General features: G+C 25.5%; 5 protein-coding genes and 1 non-coding gene across 10 annotated transcripts; 3 read left to right on the top strand and 3 right to left on the bottom strand.

The window, feature by feature from the left end:
• Positions 1-98: 98 nt before the first annotated feature.
• Positions 99-1,235, bottom strand: LOC114126975 (S-phase kinase-associated protein 1-like). The gene has a single exon (XM_027991045.2). It carries the CDS (start codon positions 942-944, stop codon positions 456-458), a length of 489 nt encoding a protein of 162 aa, XP_027846846.1. The 5' UTR covers positions 945-1,235; the 3' UTR covers positions 99-455.
• A 3,027-nt stretch (positions 1,236-4,262) lies between these two features.
• LOC114126950 (serine/threonine-protein kinase 19-like) lies at positions 4,263-7,931 on the top strand. Of its 4 annotated transcripts, none has more exons than XM_027991010.2 (6): positions 4,263-4,455; positions 4,583-4,764; positions 4,830-5,056; positions 5,122-5,278; positions 7,672-7,766; positions 7,839-7,931. In XM_027991010.2, exons 1-6 carry the CDS (start codon positions 4,437-4,439, stop codon positions 7,876-7,878), a joined length of 720 nt encoding a protein of 239 aa, XP_027846811.2. In that variant the 5' UTR covers positions 4,263-4,436; the 3' UTR covers positions 7,879-7,931. The 4 variants fall into 4 exon arrangements, with proteins under 4 accessions (XP_027846811.2, XP_050056605.1, XP_050056606.1 ...); XM_050200648.1 differs by having other exon boundaries at positions 4,592-4,764; XM_050200649.1 differs by lacking the exons at positions 7,672-7,766; positions 7,839-7,931 and adding an exon at positions 6,789-6,947.
• Positions 7,839-13,965, top strand: LOC114126949 (putative sodium-coupled neutral amino acid transporter 10). 2 transcript variants are annotated; one of them, XM_027991007.2, is made up of 11 exons: positions 7,839-7,931; positions 8,819-8,947; positions 9,041-9,158; positions 9,234-9,407; positions 9,583-9,689; positions 9,767-9,888; positions 10,312-10,460; positions 11,656-11,792; positions 11,859-12,089; positions 12,174-12,273; positions 12,687-13,965. In XM_027991007.2, the coding sequence occupies exons 2-11, from the start codon at positions 8,870-8,872 to the stop codon at positions 13,346-13,348; spliced, it is 1,878 nt and encodes a 625-aa protein (XP_027846808.1). In that variant the 5' UTR covers positions 7,839-7,931; positions 8,819-8,869; the 3' UTR covers positions 13,349-13,965. The 2 variants fall into 2 exon arrangements, with proteins under 2 accessions (XP_027846808.1, XP_027846809.1); XM_027991008.2 differs by lacking the exon at positions 7,839-7,931 and adding an exon at positions 8,454-8,705.
• Positions 7,967-8,436, bottom strand: LOC114126952 (ubiquitin-fold modifier 1). The gene has a single exon (XM_027991012.2). It carries the CDS (start codon positions 8,295-8,297, stop codon positions 8,028-8,030), a length of 270 nt encoding a protein of 89 aa, XP_027846813.1. The 5' UTR covers positions 8,298-8,436; the 3' UTR covers positions 7,967-8,027.
• LOC114126951 (uncharacterized) lies at positions 10,454-11,178 on the bottom strand. The gene is made up of 2 exons (XM_027991011.2): positions 11,006-11,178; positions 10,454-10,890 (listed from the first exon to the last, which is right to left on the bottom strand). The coding sequence occupies exon 2, from the start codon at positions 10,860-10,862 to the stop codon at positions 10,482-10,484; it is 381 nt and encodes a 126-aa protein (XP_027846812.1). The 5' UTR covers positions 10,863-10,890; positions 11,006-11,178; the 3' UTR covers positions 10,454-10,481.
• Positions 13,966-16,470: 2,505 nt separating the features above from the next.
• On the top strand, positions 16,471-16,674 carry LOC114126981 (small nucleolar RNA U3). The gene has a single exon (XR_003592646.1). It is a non-coding gene; the product is annotated as a small nucleolar RNA U3 (small nucleolar RNA).
• Positions 16,675-17,456: the final 782 nt, after the last annotated feature.

Raw genomic sequence — 17,456 nt, forward strand, 5'->3', positions numbered from 1 at the left:
TTATGCTATACTACTGACCAGATAAATCTTTGAGTCAATAGTTTTGAGCGTCACAAATTATATTCTAATAGAGGTATTTGAATAATATAAAAAAAGAATTGTATGAGATAAGTATATATATATTAATTATTATGAAGACATTTTTAATGAAATATACACAAAATTGTATTGTAATATATACTAAAAATGTATACAATTTAATAATATATTAATCAATACTTATACAAATCAAAAACATTATGAAATGTACACATAGGTAAATCTACTTAAATTAATAAGGCTGAGTTCAATTAAACAGGTAAAATGTAAAACAAATTTCCTTATGATATGGACTAAAACGTAATTTTTATTAGAAAAAGTAAATAAATATAAAATAAAAGTATATTATTAAATGAAAAATTAAAATTACGTTGTTGACAAAAAAAAAATGTATATCATTTGTAGATAAATATCAATTACTTTTCCTCACACCATTCGTTTTCTTTACGAACTTGATCCTCCTCTGCAGCTGTGAAATCATTTTTTATGTTGAATGTTTTCCTTATTTCCTCAGGTGTTTTACCCTTAATCATATTGGCAACAGTCTTGCAAGTGACATCCAACAACCCTTTGATATCCAAGTAGTTAGCGGCCAGTATGAGTTCAAAAAGTGTACCCTGATCCACCTTCAAGAAATCCGCATCCCAGCTAGATATATCGTCGGTACGCTTTTCCCGTCCTTCATCGTCTTCAGCCGGTGGTGGGTCATCCTTGTGGTATGTTGCCCACTGGATAACCTTCTTCAATATACCAGCGTTCACGTTTGGTAATGGGACGATCTCCTCATCTTCCTCTTCCAACCCTAAGTCTTCTACCATAGTTTTAATAGTTACCGAAGCTTTGGCGATCTCGAAGTCGACTTGAAAGACTTCTCCATCTGAACTTTGCAGCTTAATCATAGGCATCTTGAAATGTCGCGGTATACGAAACAGGGGGTAAAAATACAGTCGGGGAAAATAAAATAATTATTTTAATGACAGTTTAATATTAGATATTTGATAAGAGTCAAGCAAGAATGGTGTATACGTATTTATATAAATTATATTTTTTTGACACTCGGATCGACTAAATATGAGAAGGAACAATATATTGACTGTAGTAAAATGGATTGAGCTTTTTGACGCTTGACGCTTGACGCTTGTGTTATGGTCAAACTACAAACACTCGTACGTTAGTACGTTACATATGGGAAATGTATATCGGAACGAATTGGGATTAGGCTTATTGGAGATATGGAAAAACAGTGTTTCCAACGTTAGAACTGTTAGAAGTGCTGATAGTCGATAACTTAAATTTGCACTCTGGCACTCTGCATTATAATTGCGGAAGTTTCGGACCAAATAACCGACCTACAACTACTTTAAACTTACAAACACGATTTACGATAGTACCATGAAGACTAGGTATAATATAATAAAAATAGACTATTATTATTAGACATTAATATATTATTATTCTATTATTCACGGATAGTACTAACTACTAGGTACCTTAAATTGTACTTAATAGATGAATAAGATTATAACCAAAGATATATAAAAATATTTATATAGGTTCACCTATCTGTGATTATAACACATAATAAATTATTATAAATCTACCATGAATAATACTCGAATAAACTCGAGAATTTCAAAGAATAAATTTAAGAAAATCGATACATATTGATTTAAAAACGCATTTTAATTTTATTATAAGTTAGGTTTAGGGCTGGGATTTTATGCCCTAAAAAATCTCAATATGCCCTTAAAAATTGCAAAAATGACTTAAAAAACTCAAAAAATGCAATATAAAAATGCATTTATATTTATTATGGCTTAATAAAAAAATTAAAAAATTTGTATAATTAGTTTTTTTTTATTCTACGTTGTTACTTGTTTTGTTTTGTTATATTTCTGTTTTCTAAATCAATCATTATAAAATAATAATTAAAAAAAAAATTGTTTAATATTTTAATTTGTTTTTGCTAGTACATAATAGCTAATAGATATTTTACGGCAATAATTTAAGCGGAAAGTCCTTGCTATTATAAAATTGTTATCGACGATAATCGATTATCGTTCTATATAATTTATAAATCGTACCGTCGCGCGTCGGCAGTTTGCCGAAAATATCTTGATAATCGCAACAATTTTCATTCATTTTAGGAACAAATTGTGAAAAATGCTCTAAAAACTAAGAAAATGACTTAAAATCTTCAAAAAATGCAAAAAAAATGCAAAATAAAAATTATTTTAAATTAATCAGCATCACCCAAAATACATTTTATACTTACGGAGCAACGTTTTGAAACATTGAAACAGTAGAAAAAAAGATGCATTTGCATCAAAATCCCAGTTCTAATTATAAATCTGTACTATATAATATCTATAGATATTTTAAATGTATAGTCGATGAAACATTTTCTGTTTGGAACTTAATAATTTAATACAAAAATAACATTTTATAAACAGTTTTTTTTTTAATAGATATTTTGTACTCAAATTTTAACAACTCAAATAGTAACAATAATTAAGGACTATAAAAAATGAATCGCGGAAAAAAATGCCCACACTAGGAAAAAAAGTCCCGACGTAGGTAAAAGCCAAAAGGTCACCCTTTAATAATATAGACTTGGTTTTAGGTGTTACCTTTTATTTGTGTAACGATTGGCAATCGAACATACTGATAATCGTTTCGATTTAAATGATATAAATTATAATTGAATTTTTTATTTTTATCGCAAAAATAAGATTTTCATTCCCTTGATATACATGATCATTATTTACAGAAATAAAAGTTGGATGAGTTATACCTACCTATATAATGTATTAATGTTATAAACTAGTTTTAAAAAACATTTAAACATGGACACGTCTTCATAGAGCTATTTTTTTAACACTTCCGACGAATAAAACTAGAACATTATTTGTGGAAGAAAAAAATCACCAAATACGCAATCTAAAGGTATTTTTTGTTCGAATTAATTAATTCCATTTTTAAATGTAAAAAAAAAAATTAAATTCGAAAACAAACGTAGGTATAAACGCCTACTTTTTTGATGTAATACAACTCACTGACAATTTACAAGTGACAACAACCCATTACCTATATTATGAATGTATCGGATGTTCGGAATTGGGGAATTTTCCAGTTAACCAAAATACAGGATCAAAAGATACAAGTAGGTACTCGTACTAGGTACCTATATAATGATAGTTATTATGGTAGATAATAAATATAAATGAACAACAACTGAACAAGCATTTTGTTCATTGCTTACAAGGTTACCAGATTATATTTTTTTGAACCTTGAACATTTTGGATGGATAAAAATTGTATATAAATCGCATATAAAATATTCAATACCTATTTTGAAAATGTATATCCATTTATTTTCTATTTCTTAACAATGCCACTCGTCATTTTATTGAAGAAAAAAATTTTGAATTGTTCTTCATCAAAATTAACATTATTTTACATTTCAGTTTTTATAAAGAGTACTGATTTTTTGACATTTTCAAATTTACTATTGTCTTTGGGGCTAATGTTATCCATTAGACCATACTAAGTCTAAAAATAAAATACTTATGAATTATGATTATCGCGCGTATAATCTTGGATTTTTTAATGTGTAGGAAGATAATGTTTTCTCATAATTGAACATCGGTATTTTATCGAGTTGAGTTTGGAAACTGGGTCAAATTGCTGTCCCGAATCACTTTTTCGGGATACCAGGACACTTGGTTAAAAATCGGTAGTGTCCCAGCAAAACCGGGACGTATGGCAACCCCAATAATTATTGTCAGTTATCACACTAAAATACAGTACCTATGATTAATTTACCGGACGGCGGGCGACCTTATTTTATCAAATTTTTTTTTTTTTTAAGGGGTATTTTAACGAGTTAAGAACGTTGGTGCTAAAATAAATTGGCGGAAATAATTAGTTTTTAAGTTTTGACGATTTACAATTATTATACTAGTATAAGGTCTATAAAAAAACACCTCTTTTCAAAAAAAAAATGTTGAAAAAATTAGATCGCCCGGTAAAGTAGGTAGTCTTGTTCCCTAAAATATAAAGTACAACTAAAGAACTAGGTAGGAATACAAGAAAAGGTATTTTTTCACTTTTTTCCGTTTACCATTAAAAAATATATCTATAATATGTTATAGTATTATTATACCTTGTATAATTAACATCTTGGATATTGATATCGCTTATCAATTTATCATTGATGTATAGATTGTAAATATTTAATGAATAAAAAAAAATTTCTAAATTAACTTTATGTTAGGTATTTGTTTTAAAATTATAAGATTTTTTCCTACAAAATAGTAATTAATTAATCTACTTACAGTAATCAATATTATTCAAAAATACCTGTTTAACTTTTATTTATTTACTGTGAATTGGAAATGTCTTCTTCAGATATTGGTAAATATATCATATTATATTTTTTAAACATACATATAATATGTGATTATTCTTCTATAATTACTATGTATTCAATGATGAACCATAAAGTATATTTCATTGATTCTAATTAATTCTAATGTTGAAGTTTCTTTAGATGACAACAGTATAGTGATAAATGATTTACCAAATGATACAGAAGCAGCCATAAGGTATATTAAGACATTATTACCAGCAACTTTAAACGATACATTTAAATATCCACCAATTGTATTTATTCATCAACTTAAAGATATAATACACAATGAGACATTAATTAATAAAGAGTTGGTTAGTAAATATAGTTTACATTCTTTGTTCATAATAGAAATTTATTATTTCAATTTTTGTCCTAGGATATATTAAAAAACCAGTGCAAAATACAATTACTTACAATTGGAGTATCTGATACTTCTTCAGCCTTAATATTATATGAAGATTATGTAAAATACACTTTAAACATTTATCCAGAAAATTGTTGTGTCAAAAAATTTTTGAACATAATTATACCTTCAATAAAATCATTTTTAGTGGAAAAATGTATTTTGCGACAACAATTTAAATTACAACAATATGAAATAACGTAAATAAATGAAATAATTTTTTTGTTTTGTTATCTTGATAATATATAACATAATTTATTTTCAGAGAATTGATCAATTGTGGACTTTTATTGATTAGAAATCAAGAAAGTTATTGGGTATCTTTTCCATCATCTGGCAGTTTTATAAAGCGTTACAATGAAGGCCGAAAATATATTATTCAAATAATCAAACGGAGAAAATTTCAAGAAATATTAGAAAACGTAAGTTGTTTCACATTGTATTAAATTATTTAAGTATTAAATTAATGGTCTACCATTATTTTAGTCCTCAAGACTAATAAATCGCCATACACCATATCCTTCTTCCTATGTTTATTTCGTTTATTGGATACATTTTTCTTAAGGCAAATTTTACTGAGTATTTCTGAACATTTTGTTTTACCTGATTCTGCTCTGCCTACTTAGTACAACAAGCAAACAGAGTAATAGATATCATATCCTAATCATTTTATAAAAAATTATATTGTAAATGTACTTTCTTAAATATTTTATGTGGTATATGGATGGCCAACTGAAAATTAAATAATTTCATGAATCTTGTATATTTTTTAATTATACAATTTTATCTGTCAAATTGCCTTTTTTTTAATTGGATTTGGTGATGTACTCATTTAACTCATTTCAGCTGATGTCTTCCAAGAGAGTACTCTCTCCTGTTCTTTATAATATATTTGCCACTGATCAATCTACCACCTTAAAAACAGAGTTGCTAATTTACACAATCTATAATTTACATCAATTTGGATCCTGTTGAACTTTCACAAATAACCTAACCTAAATTATAGTTTAAAATAAGTTAATATAAATCCGACCACACTACATTTACAATCACCGGGTTATGCAAAAATTAAGTTTTTTTCTTCAAAATTTTCAAGAAAATTACTTTAAAAAATCTAACTAAAAATTAGTAGTGGATAGCCAGAGAAAATATTTTTTATGCATTAAAACTATTGGGGTTCTAATTATCGAGCTGTAATAATTTAATGTTGAAAGCTTAATAAAAGTAGCTAAAAATCTAAAAATAAAAGTAGGGATTTCATGATAAAGGTAGACATAAATCAAGGTTCCACGGATAAAAATTTTTTTAAAATGCTGCCCTACAATGTGCATTATGCATCTCAAAGCCAAATTTAACGATATAACATAGATTATCCCTATAAATAGATATTGATCTATTGATTTGTTTCTCTCAGAATCGTATATTCTTTTTTTTTTTTTTGTTTATTGCAATAATTCGTCATCAAATTTAAATTTAAAATTTCCATACAGTGACTACTGATTTATTTAATTAGTATTACTAAATATTATTTTTTTTTATATACATGTTATTAAATCAAAAATACATAATTTCAAAATGTTTAAATCAAATTTTTAAGTTAGTAAAAAATGTATGTTCTTAGCTGAAGAAAACTACTTCATTTGGATGTTTGTGTTTACTCTTTGTATTATTTTAAATATTTATTTATCTTAATATATCTTACTGTTTATAGATATAGTTGTTATGGTAATTAAGATATTGGTAGCACATAAAAAATATATATATTATATATATCTTACTATAAAAAAAATAGAACATATTATGCAGTTATACATCACAGTAGTATTATAAACATACTTTTAGAAATATAAATCCACATAAATGTTAAAAGCAATATGAATATGGCAATAAGATATCTTTAAATATTAAATTAATTTTATTTATTTAATCCAGGGGTTGGCAACTGGCCAATGCGTACCTTTTTTATCTGGCCCGCGCTACATTTTCAAATTACTTCATATAATTTTCAACTACAGACATAGAAGTGGATTTTACTAAATTGTCTATTGAAAAACCTCATCCTCAAGTATCACATTAAATAATAATTGTAAATATAAATAAATAAAGATAAAAAATTAATGTTAGTAAATTTGAAGGACCTTTTTTTTTTTTTGCTTTCTCCTGTGTTCTGCGGCCCGCTAGATTTTAAAGTACTTAAAAGTGGCCCGCTAGTTACTTTGAGCTGCCCATCCCTGATTTAATCAAATAATACAATAGCTAATAATTAATACAAATAATTTTATTAATCTTATAGCGTACATATTAATTATTAAATATTTTAAATTGACTGATAATGATAAATAAATATTACACATGAAACAAATAATGTTCCTGTACATTACTCTGTGATCTATAATAATAATAAAATTAAAAATTAAACACATTGAACAGCTAATAAAAAAAATTAATATTATTGATTAGAAAAATGAATAAATCATATTTATATGAATAATTGACTATTATAGTGAATCATAGCCATTCCTAAACATAAAGTATTTTTAAATTGTTATATTTATTTATGAGACTTATAAAATAATTAGTATAATTTAAAAGGTATTCTTCAACCCAGACATTCAAATTTTCAGAATTTAATTTTAGGACTAGTCATAAAAATTAGTTATGTCCTATTAAATCCAGAGCATATGGAAACTAAAAGGAAATTCTATGTTTGCTTTTGGATATTGTTTTTGAAATATCTTAAATTAATGTTAGGAGTTTTTTTTTATTTCTTTATGTACACAATAATAGTTTCTTAGTTACATGTTTATCATTCTAGGACTTGGAAGTTCGATGTGCAAAAGTATCTAAGATAAAAGAACTCGGTTTTAAATACTTTTTACACGAAATTAAAGGATCAGAAGATATAATAACGTAATATAATTAAATTAACATTGGATGAATATTAAGTATTTTATTAATGAACATATTATATTTAATATTTAGAATGAATACAACATCAGGATGTCTTTTAAGAATAAGCTAAACAACAATTATTCTTATGTATGGAAAAGGAATCATTTCATATTATATAATAAGGTATTGTATAAAAATAAAAATAAAAATGCTTAAAATAATACAAACAGATAATTTGTAAATTTATTTAAAAATTCAATTTTATATTACATATTAACATTAATTCAATCCAACTCTATCCCTTGGTATAAGCCTTAGATCTGTTCCGTGTTTTAGAAAAACAACACCTGCGGTTTGTTGAGGGTTTATACCAATCCCATCATCTGTGATGATTGCTGATGTTTCGGCTGATACTTTGAATTCTTCAGCTGCAAATTTTATAACTGCTGTAAATGGAGCTGCTTCTGGTACCTTGAATATTTTAAATGGTAGTTTTGGATCTGAAGTTAATGTTATTTTGAACCCTACTGTTTGAACAGAATCTCCCATTTTGTACAATTTCTAATAACACTATACTTTCTCAAGTTAGTATACACAAGTTAAAAAAAACTTAGACAACTAATAAGATTTAATTATTTTGATTAACATTACACATTTGCAGTCAAACAAGGATAATATTATGCTTTCACCAGTTTTAACTATTTTTTTTCCTCACTATCATACAATTAATATCTTATCAACGCTGATGTGGTGTTCAGGGTTTCTCAAAATGTATTATCACACTTAACTACGTGTTTGTTTCTGAGTTCATATATATTGCTCATGTTAATTTTTAACACTTGGCAGTTTTTTAAATTCTATTCAACAATATTCCAGGCAAAATAAGGTTTATGCGGCTAATGAATATCCAACTATACAAATTTCACATTCTATTAAAAATCAACTATTTTTAAAATAGTATGGAAAACATTCAATATCACAATTTTAACATTAAAATTAAATAGTTTAGAATATAAAATAAAGTATTAATAATATTATTTAGTTTTAAAATTTGCAAATTTTTGTATTAGGTACTATGACAATTCTACTTAAAACGAATGAATGAGAAATAAATTTAAAAAATGAGAGCTCACGTCATGACATTGGCTAACAGCATTATCGGTGTTAGCATACTAGCTATGCCGTTTTGTTACAAAGAGGTAAACATGATACTGTATATTTGTATTAAAAATATTTAATTTTAATTTAAAAGTATCTAACTTATGTACCTTTAAATTGTTTCATATACCTAGTGTGGAATAATACTTTCAACATTATTATTGGTGTTAAGCAATTTAATGTCGAGAGCTTCTTGCTATTTTTTATTAAAGTCTGCAATAAAATCAAGGACACGGGATTTTGAATTCCTAGGTAAGCAACTATCTTAAAATTACTATTTAAAATTTGATATTTATATTTATATTTTGTTGATATTATTTATTTCAGCATTCCATTTGTTTGGTAAATTGGGAAAAGTCACTGTTGAGTTGAGTATAATAATGTTTCTTATGGGAACTTGTATTGCATTCTTTGTTGTTATGGGTGATTTAGGACCTCAGATTATCGGTGATATGTTTAACATAAAAAATACTACAACTCTTCGTCCAAGTATTATGATTGGTAAGTAATTTGAATATTAGAAAATTATATTGATTTTGCTTAAGCATCACTCAAAATTATAAATTATATAATATTTATACTATTGTTTTAAGATTATTTTAGTAGTCTTTAGCTACATTAATATTATGCAGTTGCTTGTTTGTCATTTTAAATTTTTAATATAAATTGTTTATAGGTTTAGCTGCATTTGTGGTGTTGCCGTTGGGGTTGTTACGTGATGTTAATAGTTTAAATACAATTTGTACAGCAGCAATAATATTCTATGCTTGTTTAGTATTTAAGGTATGTTTTTAGATTAAATAATATTTTTAATTTTGCATTATTAATTTAATTTTTGATTATATATTATGTATTTTCAGATTTTCATTGAAGCTTTTGACAAACTTTTCTCTTCTGTTTGGGTTTCAGAAATATATTTTTGGAAACCAGTTGGTCTTTTCCAATGCTTACCAATATTTTCAATGTCTCTATTTTGTCAAACGTAAGAATTACACATTATTTGTAGTTACCATAGCTAATAGTTAATACAATTTTTACTCAACAATTAAAATAACCATGCTAACATAAGAATTGTTTTTTGACTCTAATTAAATAAAAATTAACTAGGTAATGTTATTTTTATTTAAAATTATGCATTTTAAGAATTAAATTAATCTTTGAAATATATTGTTTGATCATATTTAATAAGTACTCTCTTATTAAAAATTTTCCCTATATTTTACTTATTTTTTAAATTTGAACGTATAATAAAACATTCTAATAATATAATAACTTATCAACAATTACCAAATATTTGAAATATTTTCATTCAATATTTGTTATTTTATTATAAAATATTGTATTGTTGATAGATTTTTAAAATAAATAAAACATTAAATCTAATTTTTAACTTTGTTATTAATAGACAGCTGTTTGATATCTTTGAGACAATTACAAACGAATCATTGGATAAGCTAAATGCAATAATACGTTCATCAATGAATATGTGCACTAGTGTTTACATTAGTGTAGGAATTCTAGGATATATTGCTTATTATGACTCAGCGTTAACAGGTAAAAAATTATTTTATTTTATTAATCATGAATAACAGTTTGTAACAAAAAATTTGGGTTTTCCGACCATATGCAATTATTGTTATTTTTTCTAAATGTCTTTGACTTTCCACAAAAATTACATGACCATTTAATTGTGCCTTTAGACTTTTTTATTATACGACATGTAACAGTTTTTCCTGGTATAAGCATAGTATCACAACCTTTACAGATATTTCTTTTTATTTCTGGATCAACTCTTAGTAAACTTTTTTGAGATAAGCCTTTCAATATAGAGTTATATGTTGATGATAAGCCAGGACATTGCTCAGCCACAACTGTACTCAGTTGATACAAGTAATTAATACGATTTTGGTTTATTTCCACATTGAATTCTTGTTTTTTCCTCTCAATCTTTGTCATGTTTTTATATTTTACAGTTATTTATATCCTAAAATGTTTAATTATTGTTCATTAGTTACACGATTTCCAACTGTATAAATTATTGATTAATAATAAAAAAAACTTATTTTCAATAGTTAAGTATTTAAAACAATTGTACTTACTTGAAGTATGATTTATTAAGAAAACTTAAATTTGCATTTAAGAACTAATTGTTTAATGATGTGCATTAAACATTTAAGCTATTGATAGTAAAATAATATTTTGTTTACTTTATTGGATATTGGTCAAATTTTATCGACAATATTTATTTTGTTTACATCAGCTAACTATATTACTATCAATGTATCAAACTATCAAATATGAATTATGATAGGTATTATCACAATTTAAGATTTACAACTATCTTTAGTCGTGTGGTTGGCAATATGACTAAAAATGTATCTTTTTTTGTCAGTGTGGCCAACGAAAGGTTTTGTACAATAATTTTAAAATTTATAATATTGCATGGTACTTTTTTCGAAATTGAAAATCAAAAATCGGCTTCCTAAAAAGCCTAAATATTTTGTCAAGGAACTCATACATGTATAAAAAATTTAAATCGGAAAATCCGAAGTATGTGTAATTTACCACCACTTATTGGTCTAAAACGTATGAAAAATACGAGTGCTGCAGTCCCCTTAAATGTATTACTTTACAATTATTAAATATTATTCATAAATAGTTAATACTATGTATTATTATTATTTATTTGTATATATTAGCATATTTGTTGTACGTGATGTTTAATTTTTTTTAAATGTATTATTTTCAGGGAACATTCTTACTAGTTTTTCAGAGTGTCTGTCCAGTGATATAATTAAAATTGGTTTTGTTATGTCTATTGCTGTTAGTTTTCCTCTGGTCATATTTCCATGTCGGTCATCAATATATTCTCTACTTGCTACAAAAGTAAGATTAAAACTCGTATAATAATGTTATTTATAGTTAATAATTGGTTAATTATAATTGTTTTAGGATTATGTACTTGTATCTGGAGGAAGACAGCATATTGCAGAAACCCCTTTTAAATGCATCACATTTTTTATAGTATTATTTTCCTTAGTCACTGGTCTTTTAATGCCTAATATAGAAGTTGTATTAGGACTTATTGGATCTACTATAGGAGTTATGATAAATGTAATGTTTCCTTCTATGTTTTTAGTACGTGTGGCCAATAAAAATCCTAAAGAAAGGTTTTGGGCTAGAGTAAGGGTGCTAATTTATAATAAATAATAAATAATTACATATATATCAAAATAATATTAACTATGTATTTATTATTTTTTTCAGTTTATATTTTTTGTTGGTATTTTTATTATGGTAATGGGAACTTCAGCTAATCTCTACGCTATACAACAGACATTTTCAAATGTGAAAACCATCCATAGAGGTAGTATAGATATGTAGACATTATTTTTACTTTTTTTGACAGATATTAAATATTTAAATTGTATAAAAACCAACTGCTCAGTTTAGTCATTATTATTTTTACTTGTATAGTTGTATTACCATCATATTATTTTCATATTTTCTTAATTGTATTCTAGGGGCTGAGGTATCTTATTTTATCTTATTTTATTAATGCTCCTAGTATGTTAGGTGTATTGTTTTTAATTCTAAAATATTGGTTTGATTTAAATTACATTTATTATAATATATACAATGGTATATGGTACACACTATACATTTTTAACAATATTGAATATTTTAAACAAACTATATTAGATAATAATTTTTATGAAATCTTTATTTTATTAAAATTAAATATTTGTTTTATTCAAACATAAAAAAACTATGTTATAGAAGTTGAAACGTTGGATGTTAAACCTATGGCTACACAACATGACATTATAAATCCAAAATTGAAAACATCTGAAGAGATACGTGTTGAACCTCCTATTCCTGTGGAGCCTATTATAAAATCAAATGCTGAAGTAAAAAAAGAAAAATCAGTAAAAGTAGATAATGGAAATACTATTAGTAAAGATGCAATTAAGAAAGAGGACGAGGAATTGGAAAAACGGCCTGAAATAGAGTTACTTGAAAAGTTAAAAAATCACGAAAATGAAGAGAAAAAAATATTGGCTGAATCCAAAAAAATTTTGGAAGAATTAAAAGGAGCTCGTCAAGTACAGCTTGAAAATGATAAAAAAAAACCTGTTACCAACGTAATAGACTTGAAATTCAATAAAAAACAAAAAGATAAAAAAATGGATACATCTTTAGACAAAATGAAAAATCAATTAGTTAAGGATAAGTTACCTTTACCTTTAGTATTGAAAGAAGCAAACAAACTTAATAAAACAAAAGTAGAAATAAATAGAGATAAACGAGATTTGACTTCAACAGTAAACAGTAATAATGACGAGAAAGAAGATAATTGTATTAAAAATGAAAAGGCTGAAAATAATGACTCCACAAGAGTTAAAAATGTTGATAACATAGATTCTGTTGAAAATGTATGACAAATTGAATATTAAACATTGTAAACATACTCACTTCTTCTTCCCACCATTCCCACTACCATGGTTGATCTCTATATTTTGCAATACTTTATATATACCTAATTATAATAATATGTTCTTACCACAATATTAATACAGCTGCAATATTTTTTTAATCTTTTTGTGGACAAATTTGTATTATTTTTAATATTTACTATTAAGTATTTAAAAAAATTGTATGTGTATTAAATTTAAAGTTCCTATATGGTTAACAGTAATTACAATTTGTATTTATTATTTTTATGTTATTAAAATAATATTATATTCACGAGCTACTCTCAAAGAAATGGAAAACTAAATTTTTGATCAGTTATTTATGATTAATTACAATTTAATATGTGCTTCTACATGAAATTTGAATGTACGACCTTTAATACTACATAATAAGAATCCATGAAAAAACCTGTAAAATTAAATTATTATTGAATTTCTTACATAACTATAACTTACATATGTGCCTTATGAGTTATGAGTTCACGAGTATATTATATTTTATTTATTGTTTATTTTCTGTTTTAATATCATAAATGTATTGATACTTTTAAATAATAAATATATATTATAATAATTATTAATTATGTAATGGATACATTAATATTCTAATACTTAGGTATTCCTGGTAAATCAGCTAAATTGGAATGATATCCAGTGTTGCATTTTTCTTTGTTCAAAGTTGAAAGTATATAATTTTTCTCAACAACAATTTCACTCTCAAGTATTGTATCTTCAAGTGTTTCTTTTTTAATTTTAACTGTTTTATCATTATATTGTATTTCTAGTATAAAGTTATCGGTTTCTTTTCTTACAACAGTATCACTGAAAGATAACAATTTTTAAATAATTTAGAAAAAATATGTTTAAAGTTTTATTAATATTAACAATTTAACAAGGATTGTTAAATAAATGTACGTAAAAAACCTGTACAAATATAAATATTAAAATACTTGTAGATTACAAAATAGGTTTTAATTAGGGTCCTTCTATTCTACGGATAAACACAGATGAGATGAAGGTATCAGATACCTACTTATTATACCATATTCTTTTATTTTAAAAATAAATTTTATGAAATATTAGAAAACTACTAGAAAAGGCTTGATATGTTTTTTATACACTATACCTTTTCATTTTCTTAAGGACGCATTATATACATTTCAAAACACCACTTTTTTTTTATAGGTATTGATTAAGTTTTATTTGTTGATCACCCTTTGTACCACGAACTTTTTAAAAGCATTAGGTATTTACCATTGTTTGGCACAACTGTATTCACTTAAACACTATAAACCATAGAGTAATAAAATAATTATCAATAATATCGATGAAAAAAGTTTAAAATATGTTAATTTAGTCACTAAGGTTGACAACTATTATCTAAATCTTCAGGTTCTGTTTTAAAGGAACAACTATCTGTTTCTATATTATTTAATACACTAACTTTGTTTTTAACTCGACAGTCATATCTTATCCTACACATTGTTCCGCTATTTGTATAGTATTATTAATGATGCTGAAATAATGAAATTACAAATATTACCTAATCAAAATTAAGTAACATTTATTATAAAATATATTATTACAAGTCTTACTTATCAATAAAAAAAGGTTGATCATCATCACCATTATCAAGACACTGATGAACTTCTTCTTTTACAGAACTTAAAGGAGGAATATCTAAGTAAATGTCATTTTCATTTTTAATAGAATGATGACTTTAATTCTTTATTGCATACTCATATTGATCCATACTCATAGTATTGTATATGGAAGGGAAATTTTTCCCAGAACTAAAGAGCAGCCAGTACCTACCTCATTTGCTCATCAGGAAGGTTAATAATCTTAAATATACTTTTACTGAAACAAATATTTTCAATGGCACTAAATATATTTCATTATTATTGTCATTACTGAAATTAACATTTACTATCATAACAAACCAAAATATTTTAAGAAATGCATTAAAATTGTAAATGATGTAGTCTTATAGACATTAAAATGTTAAAAAAAAACAATCAATTAACTTACTAATTTGAGTACTTGTAATAGTGACGAGCTCCTGTTAGATGCTACTATTTACTGAGCACAAGACAAAACAAATTAATATGCATTTATTTAAAAAATAATGCAATTGAATGTACCATATTAACTATAAATTAATTAAATTAAAAATTAAAAATATTACAAAATTTACAATTATAACAACCCAAGTGAGTTAAAAACCTCTCCCCTATTATAACCAAGGATAAATATACATTTATTTAGTCAATACTCATGATTAAAACATAATTATATTATAGTTGTAAAATTATAATATAGGTAACTTATAGAAATATAATATTATAGAATATAGATGTAACAATACCTTAGTCTGTGGTCATAATTTATAGTTTCAAATTCAAAATCATGATAAACTATAAAGAATCTTATACACCTATCATTAAAATATTACTGCATAATAAAATATCAAATTTAATCTTTTCTGTGACGTTACTGAACAATAATCCACATTATATTTTTTTAAAACCTCGCCATCTCGATGGGCTTGATGAATAAATTGTGTAAGGTATACCCGTGAGTCCGAAACCCGTCTCGGCGTCTCCTGGTATCCTAAATATTTTGTTAACCACGGTTTTATGTAATTCAGTCTTCAGACGATTTATTCAGTTAATGTTTTAACTCTGACGTATGATCTGATGATTATTGGAAATTGTAATTATAAGATTGTAATATTGTATATTATATTATACGAACGTTTTAGGAATTCTTTTTACTGGATTAAGAAAAAAATAAAACTCAATTTATTCCTCGTCAAATCAATACGTCCGGTAGATGGCGCTTTTATAAAATGTTTTTATACCTAATTATAATTCGTTATAAATCAGTGATTTTACTTCAATAATAATCGAGAACCAGAAGATATTTTATACTATTCGACCATAATTGTATTTACATAATATGACTAAGGAGTAAAATAGACGACAGTATCATATTGGATATTAATTTTACTGGTTGTATTAATGTGCAACTGACGATTCGTAGTGATAGTTTTTACTATAAGAGTATGCGAATTTCAATTTTGTATTAAGATCATACTTCACAGGATCATTTCTGTAGTATGCATCGTCCCCTCCAGGTGCAAATCTGGAGTCGTCATCAGCCACGATGATGAGACTAGTCCATCCACCTGAGCGTGAGATCGCTGGTTATCTATCGCACCGCGATTATGATAATTCAGCAACGATGATCGCTTACGGTTCGCCGGATGGTGGGTGGACAGTCTGAGTGGTCCACTAATCAATTATTAAATTTTATTATTACAATAATAAACCCTTTAAAAATTTGTATTTAAATTTATAATTATTCGTTTTCATACTAACTTAATTATATGTAAAATGTTACTATTGATTTAAAAAATACATACCTTTTTCTATTTTAACACCAAACTTTTTACTTGGACATTAGTTCTCTTTTGATGGTTCATCTGCGCACCGACTACCGAGTACTTGCGTTAGAAAAAAAACGCCTCACGTTATAATTATATTATAATAAATAAAGATTAATCGGTTATTAATATTTGATTCTGAGTGAAGTGAGGAATGTATATTGGTTTCACAATAATGTTTATTTGTGATTAGTTTTTGAAATACAATCATATAAAAAAATCGATTTGGTCGAAAACTGGTTTTGTGTAAAAATTCTCATTTTTCCGTCATTTTTTTTTGTTTTTCTCGATTGTTTTGAAAACTGTTGGAAAATGTTTACTTATTACCTTTATAATGCACTAAGGATATTCACTTTGCAATCGGAAACCACCCCAAAAGTTTGAAATTGAAGCATTATTTCGATTAGTTATGCTGTACATAGACACAAAAAAAAAAACACACATCATTGTAAAATCAATACATCCATCACTTCGTTCAGAATCTAAAAATTAATGTAAATATTTCTAAAATATAATTATGTACAGTAGAAACACTATAATCTATAAATAATAAAATACCTAATGAATAATACGAGTAGTATTTTTTACAACAAATAACTTAATTTGTTTATTTTCATTTCAATAATT

The sequence above is a fragment of the Aphis gossypii genome, chromosome 2 (genome assembly GCF_020184175.1).
Source record: "Aphis gossypii isolate Hap1 chromosome 2, ASM2018417v2, whole genome shotgun sequence".
NCBI lineage: Eukaryota > Metazoa > Arthropoda > Insecta > Hemiptera > Aphididae > Aphis > Aphis gossypii.